This window comes from Medicago sativa, chromosome 1 (genome assembly GCF_051527215.1).
Source record: "Medicago sativa cultivar Bolivia chromosome 1, Bolivia_mono, whole genome shotgun sequence".
Classification (NCBI taxonomy): domain Eukaryota; kingdom Viridiplantae; phylum Streptophyta; class Magnoliopsida; order Fabales; family Fabaceae; genus Medicago; species Medicago sativa.
Window position 1 is genome coordinate 72,522,656 of NC_140749.1, and position 16,376 is coordinate 72,539,031.

Genomic DNA, 16,376 nt, shown 5'->3' on the forward strand with positions numbered 1-16,376 from the left:
GTGCTAACGAGGGATGAGTAAAGTCCGACAAAAAAATGTTTCCGTGAAATTTATTTCTCTCATTTAATAGTGGTTTCTAAGAGTTTAGTTCAGCAACATTACATAATATATGCAGAGGTATAGACACTCAACTTATTCACCTTAAAAAAGGTGAATTTCTAACTAATAGGTTAAAAAAAAAAAAGAAAAAAAATTGTGATTCACCAACTGAAGCAACAGCCAACGGTTGTGTCCCGTCGTGTATGTATATAGTCAGCATTACATGATGCATATGATGTTTTGTCAACAAAAAAAAAATGCATATCATGTTGTTGTTTATTTATTGGTGAAATGCAAATCATGCTCATTAAAAAGATATATAAAATCGCATTAATATTGTAGAGTGCTCTAAAATAAAGGCTAATCAACCATCGGAAAGTCAGAAACGTGAACATAGGGCAACCTTTACTTTATACATCTACATAACACGTAACACATCTACCCTCAAACCTTAACCATACTCTAACGTAAGTTGGTATTGTTGGTTGTTAGTGTTGGTATTAATTCCAAATTTATTAAAAATGAATGTAGCGGTTGTAAACAGCACCACCGTGACAGATTTCGTGAATGACACAACAAATTTCGATAGTTTCGTGAAGGAATGGTTTGCAATGCTAGATGCCAATGGCGACGGTAACCTTTCGCGTGATGAAATTCGTGGTGGATTTGCGTGGTTTATGCCTTTAGGCTCCCATTCACAGTCACAGGAAGAGATTGATCGCACATTGGAATTGATATTCACGAGATTTGATGAAGATCAAAATGATTCACTTGATTTAAACAGGTTTAAATTGTTAATGACGGAGATTATGAATGCGGTTGGTCGTGGGATTGGTGGTTCTCCTATTATTGTTGTTCTTGAAAAAGATAGCTTGCTTATGAAGGCAGTTCAACGTGAATTGGCATCACAGTCATATCCTTCATGAAATATAACTATGATTATGTTCAGTGGTTTTTTTATTCCTTAATTGTGTCATTTCTTGAACATTTTTAATTTATTAATTTGTGGGTGTATGATAGATTCTTTAAGCTTGTTGAATTTTGTTCAATTAATATAATGCTTTTTACAATTCAGAAAAGATTAAATATCAGATCATGGACTGGGATATGCATGACTAATTGTTGAATTTTATCTTAGCTTGATTTGTATTGAGAGTTTATAGTTTGAACTTTGAAGCATTGGCAGATTGAAAGGGAGAAATTATTGAGATTTCCTTTTTGTTCCTATTTTGAATGCACGGCAGAGACTGCTTTGTGACTAATGCAAATTTCAAAGCATAATTTCGGCTGCAGATTAAACATGTTGGTCGAGTCTAGTTGAAAAGAGAGTGTTCCTAATACTTCTCATGTAGTAAAACTATTATATTATCTTTTGCTTATTTACAGTGATTCCTTAATTTATGAGAAATGAACAAATGTGACAGTGGTTGAGAATGTTAAAAAATCACATTGGTAGAGAATTCGAAGCAGCAAAAAGAGCAAAAAGTAGGAGAGTACTTACATATTATGTTTAAGGTATTGTTCGATCAGTTCCCAACACAGCTCTTCCAAAATGGTGTCATTGCAACTGGTTTATGATGCACGCGTTGACCATAGTTTTCGACAGTTTTCTTAAACTTCAGTACAGAACGGGCTGAGCAGTGCCTAAGGCGCCAGTACTTAAGTTTATCCCCAAAAAGATGTTGATTTTACATTCATTGCTTTAGATTATTTGAGGAATGAATAATGAATGTGTGTTCTCCCATAAAGCTAAGAATTGGTCAATTCTCAAGTGATAATTTGAATTGTTCCTTTGTTAAGAGGCTCGCATTGAGTACATAAGAAAACTCAATGTGGTACTTAAACCACAAGGTTCTCTCACTTAATGGACTAATTTATTCGGTTGAGCCCTCCTTGGGGGCTTAAGTTATAACAGCCGGTGTTTTTGTTAGAGACGGAAAACGGAAAGTACTACTTATAAGTTGAATTAAGGAAGACCACTGAATACTGATAGATGAGAAGGGAAAGGTCTACCTGTAGTAAACATTGCTTAAACATAAAAATATTCTGCAAATACTCCTAGTTATGCATATGCTTATCGGAAAAATATGTCAGATGCTTAGAAAAATATACAGGCGCCAATTGCGTCATTAACAACTATATACAGTAGGAATAAAAACTATATAAATTAAGAATCATAGGCATTTTCATGGAAACATGTTACTAAGTGACGCCCTCACCCGCCATGACATTCAACCACCTGGTTTTTCAAACTTGAAAATCTGCAAAACTGCTTCAAGTGCAGAAACATTCCAACTCTCAATATGCCGAACGATCTGTCAAACAAAATGTTGCAACCACTAGTTAACATGGATTTCGAATCACATTATGAGTCGAAAGTTTTGAGGCAAGGAGGCATTTTGATTCTGACTTTGAAATCTTCATTCAATTCATAAGAAGTGCTTCCATCAATAGCAATCAGAGGCCTCCACGGAAGTTTTAAGTTGGTCCTGAGATTGAGAGATAATAAACTGTTTCAAAAAATTAACTCAGATGTTACATATTAACATGCTTAATGAGCAAGGTAAGCACCTTAATTTCCAAGATGCACGCAGAAAATTTGTGCCAGATTCAACATCCTGCATTATTAATTTATATAATGAGTGAAGCACAGCGCTGTTTCTTTGAAGCAAAAAAGTGTAGTTTAAGATGTTAATTTACAAAGAATATCTACCTTTTCGATCTTTAGTAGTCTAATTGAGGCACAGTCGAAGAATGGAACGAGTAATTTCAAGTTGCGCGCATATAAGTCCCTACCTGTATGATCATACATCATAGATTCAGTTCAGCTAATTGACACATTTTCAAACTGATAGCACTTTTTTTTTCTCCTTTTAGCTCTTATAGTTGTTTTAAAGATTTGAAACATCTAGGGAGAACAAGAGCAATGTGTAACTTTTAGTTATTGATCAATTAAATTGATGATGAAGAAGATCAATTAAAAATTCGCGACAGAAAGACTAGCATAAGATATTATAGGTAAAAGTCATGATTCTTACCACTAAATTTAATAGTTGGATCTTCAAAGATACAATTTTCTGCGTAAATTGAAGAAGTGAAGTTCCCTAAATCTCAAACAAAGTAAGACAATTTTAGATTACATGCCAGAAAAGGAAATGATGTTGAATTAAAAACAAATAGCAAAAAGATGCTAAATTAGCAAGTAAGAGCAATGTCATGAAAAAATATTTGATAAGAGGGAAATTGAAAGAGAGAAAAACAAGCTAGCTACCTGTGACAAAATAAGCGCTGTCATAATCATCCTTTATGATGATTAGAACATCATCAATACTTGAAACTGGGGAGTCATTATTCTGTTTCTCAACGTTACTGCTTAAAACACTGCATATTAATAAATTGGAGTATGATTCACTCAACGATTAATAAACACATAAGTTGACGATTAGTGAGGAATGCATATTTCCCTGGCAGTTGGTTCCAACAACATGAACCACTACCTCTTACACATACACATACACCAGAGCAGACATGACACTGGTAGTAATTTAAGAAAATAAAAGTAGTTGACACATACGGATACTAGACACAACATTGACGCTTAAACATTGGCCAATGTCGGATGTGTCAAGTGTACGACATTGGCATGTGTTTGATGAATACCAAAGACGTCTTCACTCTGAAGTGTTTGTGCTACATAAATGGCATAGATACCTTGTTTGTTGGGGAGGAGAGAAAAGCCTCAGGAGCTCCGTCACTCCGCTCACTGCAATCTTCAGAACCTGAGGGGTTTCGTTATTTTCTCTTACCATGTTATAAATTGCAAAAGTCTTTCTGCTACTTGGTGTGTAACTGTTTGAGCAGTGTTGTTTCCGCAACTGCAAGGGTGGCGTCCTAGTCTTAACAAGAGATTCAGTGAACTTCTTCATATAAATAATTCACTTTGATCACTTTACAACTCATCTCAGAAAGAATAAAGACATTTATTACCTGGGAGTGGAAGTGTAAGGCTATTGTAGGGGATTTTCCGTTGAAGCAGCATGTTTTTGCCATTTCATTCGACTTCTTTATGATTCAATTCATTGATTCATATGTTTTGCTTAGAAGTTAGAAGAATAGGTAATGGGTTTGCAAAAGATAAAGATGTTTGTTTTTACTCGGTTTTATTTGTCCACTTAATATCAATTCATTCGTATATTTTCTCTGTACAATCCTTCAGCTAATTATGTGTGGTCCTGTCAAAAAGAAAACTAATTTATTTATGTGTGGCTAAGGTTCCCTCTCCCTGCATTTTAGTTAATTAAGGTGTGACACCTTATCAGCTGAGTAAAAGTTTTACTCAGCTGATAAGGTGTCACACCTTAATGTTATCTATATATATTGTTATTCACTTAAATGATAAGGTGTGACTCACTCAAAAAAACACGGGTTCAACTACCACCGCTAACTTGCAGATCTTTTTGGTAGGTGACTAGAACCCAACTCATCTAAACTTTTATTTAAGCAAAATAAAAAACTGAACCACATCGGTCACTCATTCTTGCCACACTAATATATATTTACAATTTACAGTCAAAGAAATATTCGTGGGTGCAGAAAGTATTTCTTACAAGTATTTTATAGGTATGATATTATGGAGGCCCATTATCATCTAAGCCCAGTAATCATAAAAACTGCATACAAGCTTCCTTTAAACCCTAATTGTTATTCCTTCACTTGCCGCCATCTTCTCCCAGCTCCAGCCTCACAGGTACCGCCGTTTTCTAGTTTTATAGATATAGATAGATAGATCTGTAGCTCTACGTTTTCACCAGATCAGTTCAATATTTAGGGTTTTGAAATTATACTATTCTTCGCTGATTCAAAGGCTTGTTTTTTATTTTTAGGTAAGCCATGGTGAAGCACAACAATGTTATCCCAAATGAACACTTCCGTAAGCATTGGCAGAACTATGTCAAAACATGGTTCAATCAACCAGCTAGGAAGACCAGGAGACGCTTGGGTAATTACCTATATTTTTACAACTTAATTATGCTAATTATTTTGCTTAATTTTAGTTTGAAATTTGTTCAAAAATAATTGCCTCATGTTTTTTGACATGTTTGGTCGTGTCTTAAATTGTTTGTTTGAATTAAAGTAGTGTTGTTGCTTCGTTTTTTTTTGACATGTTTGTCCGTGGCTTAAATTGTTTGTTTGAGTTATAGTAATGCTGTTTCGTTCATTTCTTTTGATATGTTCTGAAGTGTCTTGAATTATAGGTTTTCTGTTTGATTCATTTCTTTTGATATGCTGTGTTGCGTCTTAAGTTGTTAGTATTGTTATTTGCTTCATTTTTTGAAATGCTGTGCTGTGATTTTTGTAGCCCGCCAAAAGAAGGCAGTGAAGATTTTCCCCCGGCCAACCGCTGGACCTTTGAGGCCAATTGTTCACGGTCAAACTGCTAAGTACAACATGAAACTTCGTGCCGGGAAAGGATTTTCTCTTGAAGAGTTGAAGGTAGTATAGCTTGTTGAACTTTAACTGTGGTCTTATGTTCTGTGTAGATGTTACTTTATGGGCTTGTAGATTTGTGTTGGTTATCTTGCTATAGATTCACTCTTCAATTATAGTTTTTACGCTAAAGACTAAATTGGAATATCCTATGAAAATAAGCATCCCTGCATTAGTTCTATCTAATATAATCATTGTCGTGGAAGAACTTATAATCTTTGTTTTCTTTGCTTTTACTTTGCTACACATGTTTATTTTTTTTTTCATATGACTAATTGATTTCTGGGAATATTTTCACTTGTAAATTGTTTGATATTCAACTGTGCCCGAAAATAGATTAAACTGTAGGAAAGATCGTACGGCCTATATAGTCTTCAATTCTGTACTCTAAAACCATGTTTAGTAACTTGAGAGTAACCAATCATTTAAGAGTAACATATAGTTCTTGTAATGGGTAAACTCATTCTATGTCTTTATTATTCTGCTCGACACTTTTATGAGAAGTCTTTGCATATGACACTTAAATGATGGGTTTATACACATGGATGATGGGTTTTTACATATGGCTCAACACTTAAACGATGGGTTTTTACATATGACCCGACACTTAAACGATGGGTTTTTACATATGGCTAGACACTTTAATGATCGGTTTATACATATGGATGATGGTTTTTACATATGGCTCTACACTTTAATAATGGGTTTATACATATGGCTTGACACCAAGTTTTTGCATATGGCTATTTGATTTCTTAGAATATTTTCATATTATTAGTAACAATTCAATTGTGCCTGAATAAAACTTGAACTCTAGAAAACCTCCAGACTTTATAGTCTTCAATTCAACTATATATCCATAAACTACATATTATAACTTGATTAGTGACCTACTTTTGTTTTTATGACAGGCTGCCGGTATCCCCAAGAAGCTTGCTCCAACCATTGGCATTTCTGTTGACCATCGCCGCAAGAACCGTTCTTTGGAGGGTCTGCAAGCTAATGTGCAGAGGCTGAAAACATACAAGGCCAAGTTGGTTGTTTTCCCAAGGCGCGCACGCAAGACCAAGGTAATATAAGAACCTCAATGATGATTTTAGTTTATGTATGCTTTTCCTTAGCTTTGATACCATCATTGCTGCTAGGGTTGAAATAGGAAGTATTAATCGGACAGTCAGTTGAATTATTTTTATTTGTCTGCAGGCTGGGGACTCTACACCTGAGGAACTTGCTAATGCCACACAAGTCCAAGGATCATACTTGCCGATTGTGAGGGAGAAGCCAACTGTTGAACTTGTTAAGGTTACAGATGAAATGAAGGCATTCAAAGCTTATTACAAGCTTCGCCTTGAGCGCACCAACAAGCGTCATTTGGGTGCTAGGCTCAAGAGGGCTGCTGAGGCAGAAAAGGAAGACAAGAAGTGATGACCTTGAGAAGTCCGAGTTTATAATCCAATCATATAGCTTTTTCATGACAATTTTGCTCCAAATTAGTTTTCTTATGAACATGCCAAGTCTTAAATCATGGATTCCTTTGCTTTACTATTATTCTGTGTACTGTCACTTAAGTTTGTTGGTTCTGCAAATGCTAGTGTTTTGTTTGCCTGTTCAATTGCTTACTTTAATCACCATAAATTTGGGTTCTTTAGAAGAAAATGCTGATGAAGTTTAAATTATCTTTGCCGTAATAGTTTTACCACCACGTATTAATTTGATAATATACATGGACTTGAAATATTTTTCTTGTAAATTATGTTTTCATTTTTTCTGAGTTAATGCTCCTATTTGAGCCTCCGGTCATATTAAAATTCCTTTGGAGTATAAAACTGATATGTTATGTACTGAATACATTTCAAACCATCCAAAATGCTAATTTGCTCTTCACTTGCTCTATATGGTAGATAAACTATCCTTTTAGGTGCTTTCCCCGTAAGAGGACGACACCCAAGTATCTCGGCTCTTAAATATTGACCAGCAAAATTAATGAATTTTAAACAATCAATAAAAATTGAATGTTGAGACAAAATGATACATTGCTTTAATATTTAGCGTGTCTTCAAATAAATTGAATTTTGAGACAATTCAAAAACATGTTATATGGTTTGTCAAAAAAAAAAACATGTTATATGGATGAAAAGATTGTTGAGACAATTCAAAAACATGGTATATGGATGAAAAAACAAAATCGCATGACACATGATATCTTTAACTCCATACGCACACATTATGATAGGTCATGCAGTCTATTTTTTGCAATGAGTCAAAGAGCTGAAAGGGGCAATATAAGAAATAAGAATGTAGGCTCTTATCAATAAGAAAGAACCAAAAAATTAAGGCATAAAATATGTGTGATAAAATTCTTCTTCCCTCTCTAATTCTATAGACCCTCTCTTATACCTTAATACACTTTCTTCAAGTTCTTCTCTATTGGCTTTACTTGCAAACTGGTTGTTATTCCTCCTAAGTATACACATCATGAGTTGGATTGATTGTGATTATTTCAATACAATAGCAACAATTTGTCTTCATTACAATTTGATCCATTACATTCTCATTAGAACCTATGGGTCACCATATTAGAATAGATCACAAACACCTCGATAATATATACTTCTATAGAAAGTCTTCGTAGTTACAAAGTTACAAAATTATGGGTAGCACTTTGGTGCCATTAATGGCACCGTACCATTAAATCTGGGCCATTAATGGCACCAAGATAGATGTGTTGTGTGGCCCAGATGCAATGACAATGTGTTTGTGTGGCCCAGATTTAATGGCACGGTGCCATTAATGGCACCAAAGTGCTACCCCAAAATTACACAATTCAAAAGTAGTCAACCCTATGATGGATCCATCCATATGCTCGTATTGGAATGAGCCCCCAAACTGCTTTGTATGGGAGATTGGTGGTTCGACTCCACCTGGATCCAACTTATGTCACTCGTGTTTAAGCATAGCAATTTGCACTCATCTTTATCTGTCTGGTAAGTTGTGGTAGCATGTACGAAAGGCCTTGATATGCGTCAGAGGTGTATGATTGAAGAGTGTTTAAGAATAAGGTGTATGATTGAAGAGTGTTTAAGAATAAGTTAGTAGGTTACTTTCACTTTGTAAGGCAGATATTGTGAAATCATTTAGAAATGATATTATTTATTTATTTTATATTTTTTGAAAATTCGATATCCGATCCAAGAACCGACTAATCTGAGGGGACCGATCCCACCGTCCACCGAAATTGTCACAAGAGGGTATCAAATCTTAGACTTTGAGAGGAGTAAACTCCAAGATCCCAAACCAACCACTAGGTCAACCCCCAAAATGGGATGATATTTTTTTTATTAGATCGTATAGAAATGATACTGATGTCGAGCTTAATTAGAAATGATACTGATGTCAACCCCCAAAGAGGATCCTGTTCCACGAGGAAGGGTTTGCTTTGGACCTTTGGACCTTGAAGATGGTTGAGTGATAGATAAAGAATGTCATCGAGGCATTAGACTAAGTGTCCCTCAATGTTGCTCAGGAATTATCTGGCCATAATTATGAATTGGTTAGGGCTAGAGGAGGCCAACATTAAGGTTTTTTTTGAAGAAGCAATAAGCTTAATATATCATTGTCATGATTTTTACTTGTTTGAGGGGGCAAAGTAGGAGAGGAACGATAAATTTATATGGACATCATTTATGATTTAATCCGCTTGTACAGTGATCACTTCCTCCAGGATTATCTCATTATTATCTTAATGCGGAATTTTAGTTTAAACACGCATTAAGAATGACAAAGACCGGATACGAATCACAATTTATAGACACCATATTTCACAAGTATAAACAACACCACTTGCTGCAATACTAACAATTTTATAATTGCTTTTCGATTAAATATACAACATAAAATGTCACACGCCCAAAGAACAGGATTACTTCATATAACGTGACTACCTTTTCCGCAAATTTCATATAACTTGACTACCTTATCCGTAAATTCCTCTTATACTAGACTCAACTCATCTTTAGTATTTGTAAATTTAATGTCGCCTTTAGACTGTGCAAGAAGCTCCTTCCGCAATGCCACCAATTCTTCCCCTGCATCACAGATATAGGCTGAAGTTTGCCTGCCGGATAAGGTTGCACCTTCCATGCTGTCTATGTAATCCTGAACAGATTAAACATTTCAGCATGCAACTAGATAAAATAATAGAAGTAGGCAATATCAGTTAAACTTAGATATCTAAAGATTGCTGTGACACTGGAGAAAACATATTGTAATTGCAGGACAAACACATTGTAAGAACTCAGAATGTTAGAATCAACTGGAAAATAAAGTTGGAAGCTCTGCCCACGGTATTCAAAAGGAAAGGTTAAATCCGTTTGATAAATTTGAGCAAGCTCTATCCTCAGTTGAAAGTGGAATATTAGATTAGTTTGCTCTAAGATGAAGAATACAAGCATTGTAAAAAAGTACCTGCTAATACAAACTTCTGTTAAAAAAATTTGCATACTATATTTTATCCTTGTATTTTTTTTTCATATGCCAGTAAACTATTACGAGTAAAATAAAACATCATAACTAAACCATCCATATAATATTTATGATATGTCAATAGATTTTGCACTCGTCAATTCTGATACAAAACCTAAAATATGTGACTAGGAAATGCATGAATATGAGGTATTTCACATAAGATGGAACCACCGACAATTGATACCCCATTCAATCAAATGCAGCAACAACCAGGAACTTATTGTCAAGAGTAAAAAACAACACAGTGCAGAATATTTTCATGTTTAATACTTGAAGCTCAAAGAGCCATATATGCAAGAAATTATAGATTAACTGACTCCTCTATAAGGTCTCATATGTTTCAGCCACAAAAAATATCAGCAGCTGCAAACTTGAGGTCTGGATAAGACAAGCACGAGTATAATGGTAGTCAAGAGGATGGAGGGTATTTTGAAGTTACCTGTTTTGTGTAAGAGCCAGAAAGAAAGAAATTTTTCACTGGTGTCTTTTGGTCAGGTCTAAATGGATCTTTACCAGGTCCCTCACGGTACAGAGATTGGCCGATTTTAACAACAGATGACCAAGTCACTTCTAAACCTTGAGATGATGGGAACAACGATATAACCTGATAACGATTTTTAAAATCAATTTAAGATGCACAATTTTCATGCCATTTACTAAATCGATAATGAAAATATCATTAAAAGAATAACGGATACCACACATTGTTTAAACTACCTGTTTCGCTACTCTTGAAATAATTTCTTCATTTGGCAAGGGCATGTATGGATCTCCTGGCGTCAGAACACATCTGATCGATGAAATAAAATAACAAACTTAGAGGGTCAACAAGAATTAAATATTATATGAACATATGTTGGACTTGCAATGAGAGGAAAAAAAAGGAGAAAAAAACAGTAAAGCTGGTGCATTCACCTATGTTGAACTGACGATGCAACCATTGCATAACATAGTCATGAGTGACTTTATGTATTAATTGTTGAAAATGACAACAGTGGTTATATAATTTATAGCTTTATTAAACGCTACCAATAGGAACTTATAAAGTATTAGAAACATTAGAATATATAGTCCCATTGTAAGTATTTGGTTCCTAACTTACAAAAATGCTCTTATCAGTGCTCGATCATGGAGAATGTAGATGAGAGAGCTTCTAAAAAAGTTGAGGTGCATAAGCTAATTTCAACTTATACAAGAAGTTATCACTCAGAAAATTCATAGATATTACAAGATCATTTCAATTTTCCTTTTCCTATAAGTATTTTTTTGGAAAGTTTATCCAAACTAGCACTACATGAATTACAAGTTGCTTGATGAACCGATGGTGCAGTTTCATCCATTGCATAACATACTTAGTCGTGGGTGATTTGAGCGTAAATTGTTGGAAATGGTTACAGTGGTTATTATGATTTTAGAAAATAGTCCGATCATCTTAAATATAAGTTCAAATATACTGAGTGCAAAACACCCAATAAACTCACAGAAGACTCTCTTGGAATCAATTCTCAAACAACTCAACGTAAACATCACTTACTGGAGTAATGATCCTTGTCCCTCGATGTAATAGTCTTCAGGAGATGCAAGTGCAAGATCTGCAAAGCAAGAAAAATCTGCATCGGGGGTATAGAGAAGGTTGTCTAACCCGGTAGCTTTCTTCAGTTGCCTGCCATCCAGAATGTAAGGGTTCGTAAAGAAATTACACAATAATGATCAAAGGAAATATATCATACCTTGTTCTTGAAAAACAAAATATCTAATTTTATAGTTTCTATATGAAGCCTAAAATTCCGAGAAGTACCTTGACATTTCTAGATTCTGCAATTCAGTTACCCAACCATTGTATCTGAGTTGCACTGTGACCACAGGAACTCCAACGAGTTCGTATATGTTATTGAAAAACTCCTTTTCCCTCCACTCTGATGGGAGTAACCTTTTAATTCCAGGGACATCGCAGGCTGATATCAAGTCAATGATAGGTTAAGGCATTGTAGATTGTTACAGTAATATGAGATCAATACAAAAACCAGGGCAAGCAAACTACTAACCAGCAACATAAGCATCGGCTTCCACAATTTTCTTCTCGGTAGCCTGAGGAAATAAACATTAAGACTTTCGGAATGTTATTTGAAATCTAACCAAGCATGTAAAGATTTTAAATAGTGCAGATAAAGTATATCACCTTTGACAAGGAAAGTCCTGTAACATAAGTGCTCCCATCAGCAGATTTATCATAAAGTACTTCTCTGCATCCCCACCTTAGATGGAACCTGTTTCAGCAATGAATGAGAACCTACATAGGGAGAAATTTGGATAGTTATAGTAATGGCAATATTCTTGTGTCCGAACTATACCTGCCCCCTCTATCTGTGATGTACTTCCGGATAGGGCCACTCAAATAAACATCTGGTGAACCTTTCAGCATCCGCAAAAGGGAAGCCTCGGTCTTAGTGGCAAACAATGCAAATATGGTGAGCATGCAACGGGCACTGATATTATCACAGTCAATAAACCCAAGGGCATAGGCAACTGGATCCCACATTTTTTGAATACTCGTGCGTGTGCCACCTTTGGACATAAACCAGTCTGAAAAGCTAACCTGCAAGAAATGCATTTAATAGTTAAAAGACTAGAATTCGACATTAAGGCGGAATACTGACAAACATGGTACAAGGCGAAACAATAGACTTAGATTTGGTTTACAGCCAAGGCCTCAAAAGTTCCGTTTCCATTTGCTCCTTTGTATGTGGGTGCATGTGTGATGAATTCGACATTAAGACGGAATATTGACAAACATGGTACGAAGCGAAACAATAGACTTAGATTTGGTTTACAGCCAAGGCATCAAAAGTTCCGTTTCCATTTGCTCCTTTGTATGTGGGTGCATGTGTGATGAATTCGACATTAAGACGGAATATTGACAAACATGGTACAAAGCGAAACAATAGACTTAGATTTGGTTTACAGCCAAGGCCTCAAAAGTTCCGTTTCCATTTGCTCCTTTGTATGTGGGTGCATGTGTGATGTGAATATTTGGATGTGCATGCACATGTGCAATGGGAAAATGTAGAAGTCGTCCAAATACAAAGCTAAGGAGACAAATAATCAGGAAAATTTATTTGGAAATGGACCAAAAATATTATCCTCTTACACTATCCAAATTCCGTATGTCCCTCAATGCACCATCTGGATCAACAAGAGCTCTGACAACTGGACTCAGTGCAAGAGCTACGGCATTTCTAGCCTTATCATAAGTCTGATACATAAACAATATGTTAAGTTAGATGCAATGCAATGACATCCCCAAGGAGACAAAAACATGCACACTACAGTTTTCTTGTTTTGCATAATACTCTTGATCCAATCACGCAATCAGAGCAGTATGGTAATAGAAAACACAACGCAATTACCTTAAGCTGATTTGTGGTTAAAAATGCATTTATCCCGTGTAATGGAGCCCCAACCGGGAAGCGAAAATCTAGTTCTGCACTGTAAAACTAAGTTAAGAACAATGCACTCCGAAACTATCGTTTATTCATAAAAGTAGTGCTCTGATGGATAGAAAAAGATAAACAAGAAAATAATGTGAACAAAATGAAGCAAGGTATTGCAATTTGCAGCACATAACATACCTCCAATTTGACCCCCTTTGTTTACAAAGGTGTGAGTGTGATCCTTCACAAGTAGATTGTTATCCGCACCCACCTAGCCCCAGCAAGGCGAAGAAAAATTAATCCGATTATGGATTGATATGATAAAAATGGAAAATATCAAGAAAGACAGTAGTACAAGTATGCCAAAAAATAGGGAAAGAGAATACGACTGAAGAAGGACATGCATTTGGACTGCAAAAAATTGTTTACCTTTTTCAATAGTCGGAAAAGATTGTTGTAGCAACCAAAGAAAACATGCAATCCCATTTCAATGTGATTTCCGCGTTTATCAACAAAAGAACCAACTTTGCCACCAATAAAAGATCTTGACTCGTATATATCCACCTGAATGAGAGAACATTGAAAAAGAAAACACAATACATTAGCCAGATATCTTGGCACATTTAGCACCATGATTACAAAGGAAAACACATAAAAGATTCGCTTCAGTTTGCTTCATAAGTAACGTCGCTGCATGCACCATAATAACATCCAATTTCAATATATTATGATATGAGCAAGCCATCAATACAAAAATAGACAAAGAGAAGGAGCAAAACCTCATGTCCTTGATCCAAGAGTTCAACTGCAGTTGACATGCCAGCAAGCCCAGCTCCAATGATAGCAACTTTAAGCTTCGGTCCTCGATAATGTTCAGGCTCCGGAGGAAATAGTCCTTTTGGTGCTGGCATGAAAGTGAAATATTGTGTCAAATTTTCAGCTTAGGAAATGTTACATAGAGTTGGTAAATTTTATATCTACAATCACATGCATAATCCCACATGACCCATGTAGAACCTGAATATCATCCAGCACAAACCAGTTCTCATCCAACAAAATCCATTAACAATTCATGCAAAATCAAACTTTGCACAAGACTACACGCCCATCAACAATTCATGTGAAAATCAAAGTTTGCACAATTCGTGTAAAAGTTTGAGTTTGACCATAGTTCGTTTTGTTCGTATATCAAGGGGCTGTTTGGATTGCCTTATTTTTAAGCTTATCCAAATAAATAAGGTTTTATGTATTATTCATAAGCTTGTCAAGGTAGTTTATGAATATACAATTTTCGCCAGTGAGAATTTACAAATTAACAAAAAAGCTTATTTATTTGCATAAGCTATTTTAAATAAGTCAATCCAAACAGGCCCTACATTCATATTGTAATTGTATTTATTTTTGGAAACTTGGTATCCGGCCTAAGGACTAACTAATCTGAGGGACTAATCTCACCGTCCACTGGGGGGTGGCAATTGAATGTATGGACTGGACAAAAATTGTTAACACCCGGAGGATTTGAACCTGAGACCCAAGTCCCAAGTCTGTCTTACAACATCTGGCCAACCCCAGGGGGTTTCATATTGTAATTGTATTAATAGAGTAGAGTAGCACATTATGGGCCTAGTTGGATTGGCTTGAGCTTATTTACTGCATAAGCACTTGTGAGATGGTTTAGTATTTGAAAATGCCTTATGAATTATCCGATTTACATAAGCTTTCTAAGGATATCTTGCTTATGTGAAAACAATTTTGGCTTTATTTTATTATATTTTGTTACAGAAACAACTTATAAGCGCTTAATTAAGTTGTTTATACAAAAAAAAAAAAAAAATTGGAAGGGAAATCTATTACTAACCGTTGGTACTCATGTCGGAAACATTAGAATCCAAAGAGCAACGAAGCCGAACCTTGTGGCTATGTGTCTTTGCGAAACGTGTGGGAACAAAGAAACCAACAGAATCTCCAGCACGAGTAGCAGAGAGTGAAGTTGCCGGACAATGAATTAAAGAAGTCATCATCGGATGTGAAAACCGACTTAGTTGGAAAAACAAAAGAAAATAGAATTAAGCACTATGGTTTTGTTATTACTTATGTTGTTATGTGTAGGAATAGAAATGAGAAGGGTATCTTGGCTACGTAGGTTGGGAGGAGATGCTGAGATTGGTGAATTTGTCTGGTACTTTAGTTTGTTAGTTGAGAGGATTACAACTTGTGACTTGTGTGTGTGAGTGGTAGTGGAGTAACCCACATCTATTATTATTGTCTATTAAAAAATTGCAATTGAAAATTACGTTGTCCTATATTTTTTAGTTAATGGAAAGTGTAGATGCCACTATTGTCTCTGGCATTAACGATAGATAATGGAACAACAACACAACACAGCTTCATCGTTTTTGTGGGTTTCTACCTAGTGGATATATATCCCCTTTCACACTTTTATCATTTTGGTCCGTCCTAGATAAAACACAACACTCAACTATGCCTATCTTTGGTATAAGTATGTCACAATCCCTCCCCGTAAAAATAGTTCTACACTTTTTTTTTTTTTAGCAAACCCCATATTCTACATTTATTTATCTTAAGAGGGTATAATTATAATCCCCAAGTTACTTGACAAAAAAAAAAAAGTATGTCAAATTCTATCATACTTCCATCGGTTATTATTAAGAGCGAAAATACAATTTTCAGATTCATTGAATAACTAATATTTTTAGTCTATGATATATATCATATACATCAATTATTTGATGAGTATGAAAAAATGTATTTTTACTTATATTAATGACCAGTGGTATTACCACACATGGACTATGTTATGGGACTCTTGTGCAAGACAAGTTATACAGTTTATAGCATATGGCTTATAATCGTAAGAAAAAAATAACATAGTTT

General features: G+C 35.3%; 4 protein-coding genes across 7 annotated transcripts; 2 read left to right on the forward strand and 2 right to left on the reverse strand.

The window, feature by feature from the left end:
• The first annotated feature begins 431 nt into the window (after positions 1-431).
• LOC146957131 (uncharacterized) lies at positions 432-1,151 on the forward strand. The gene has a single exon (XM_085734500.1). It carries the CDS (start codon positions 561-563, stop codon positions 963-965), a length of 405 nt encoding a protein of 134 aa, XP_085590626.1. The 5' UTR covers positions 432-560; the 3' UTR covers positions 966-1,151.
• An 882-nt stretch (positions 1,152-2,033) lies between these two features.
• On the reverse strand, positions 2,034-4,175 carry LOC146957132 (adenine phosphoribosyltransferase-like protein, putative (DUF2358)). 4 transcript variants are annotated; one of them, XM_085734487.1, is made up of 8 exons: positions 4,027-4,175; positions 3,751-3,935; positions 3,311-3,408; positions 3,078-3,143; positions 2,753-2,835; positions 2,611-2,657; positions 2,450-2,528; positions 2,034-2,354 (listed from the first exon to the last, which is right to left on the reverse strand). In XM_085734487.1, the coding sequence occupies exons 1-8, from the start codon at positions 4,087-4,089 to the stop codon at positions 2,271-2,273; spliced, it is 705 nt and encodes a 234-aa protein (XP_085590613.1). In that variant the 5' UTR covers positions 4,090-4,175; the 3' UTR covers positions 2,034-2,270. The 4 variants fall into 4 exon arrangements, with proteins under 4 accessions (XP_085590613.1, XP_085590604.1, XP_085590594.1 ...); XM_085734478.1 differs by having other exon boundaries at positions 3,078-3,149; XM_085734468.1 differs by having other exon boundaries at positions 3,311-3,420.
• Positions 4,176-4,735: 560 nt separating this feature from the next.
• Positions 4,736-7,138, forward strand: LOC146957133 (large ribosomal subunit protein eL13z-like). Its single transcript, XM_085741102.1, has 5 exons — positions 4,736-4,786; positions 4,923-5,038; positions 5,399-5,532; positions 6,438-6,596; positions 6,730-7,138. Exons 2-5 carry the CDS (start codon positions 4,930-4,932, stop codon positions 6,949-6,951), a joined length of 624 nt encoding a protein of 207 aa, XP_085597228.1. The 5' UTR covers positions 4,736-4,786; positions 4,923-4,929; the 3' UTR covers positions 6,952-7,138.
• A 2,228-nt stretch (positions 7,139-9,366) lies between these two features.
• Positions 9,367-15,710, reverse strand: ZDS (zeta-carotene desaturase). Its single transcript, XM_085741103.1, has 14 exons — positions 15,340-15,710; positions 14,261-14,385; positions 13,911-14,045; positions 13,680-13,752; positions 13,458-13,531; positions 13,199-13,303; positions 12,402-12,646; positions 12,230-12,317; positions 12,096-12,138; positions 11,849-12,005; positions 11,585-11,713; positions 10,768-10,840; positions 10,490-10,654; positions 9,367-9,681 (listed from the first exon to the last, which is right to left on the reverse strand). The coding sequence occupies exons 1-14, from the start codon at positions 15,500-15,502 to the stop codon at positions 9,517-9,519; spliced, it is 1,740 nt and encodes a 579-aa protein (XP_085597229.1). The 5' UTR covers positions 15,503-15,710; the 3' UTR covers positions 9,367-9,516.
• Positions 15,711-16,376: the final 666 nt, after the last annotated feature.

Coding starts and splice junctions, on each gene's coding strand:
- LOC146957131 (XM_085734500.1), top strand. CDS start 561: ATGAATGTAGCGGTTGTAAACAGCACCACCGTGACAGATTTCGTGAAT.
- ZDS (XM_085741103.1), bottom strand. CDS start 15,502: ATGATGACTTCTTTAATTCATTGTCCGGCAACTTCACTCTCTGCTACT. Junction 14,046..14,260: donor TCTTGGATCAAGGACATGAG/GTTTTGCTCCTT, acceptor TCTCTCATTCAG/GTGGATATATACGAGTCAAG. Junction 12,647..13,198: donor ACATACGGAATTTGGATAGT/GTAAGAGGATAA, acceptor CATTTCTTGCAG/GTTAGCTTTTCAGACTGGTT.
- LOC146957133 (XM_085741102.1), top strand. CDS start 4,930: ATGGTGAAGCACAACAATGTTATCCCAAATGAACACTTCCGTAAGCAT. Junction 5,039..5,398: donor GAAGACCAGGAGACGCTTGG/GTAATTACCTAT, acceptor TGATTTTTGTAG/CCCGCCAAAAGAAGGCAGTG. Junction 6,597..6,729: donor GGCGCGCACGCAAGACCAAG/GTAATATAAGAA, acceptor ATTTGTCTGCAG/GCTGGGGACTCTACACCTGA.
- LOC146957132 (XM_085734463.1), bottom strand. CDS start 4,089: ATGGCAAAAACATGCTGCTTCAACGGAAAATCCCCTACAATAGCCTTA. Junction 3,936..4,026: donor CCTTACACTTCCACTCCCAG/GTAATAAATGTC, acceptor TCTCTTGTTAAG/ACTAGGACGCCACCCTTGCA. Junction 2,658..2,752: donor GACTACTAAAGATCGAAAAG/GTAGATATTCTT, acceptor TTAATAATGCAG/GATGTTGAATCTGGCACAAA.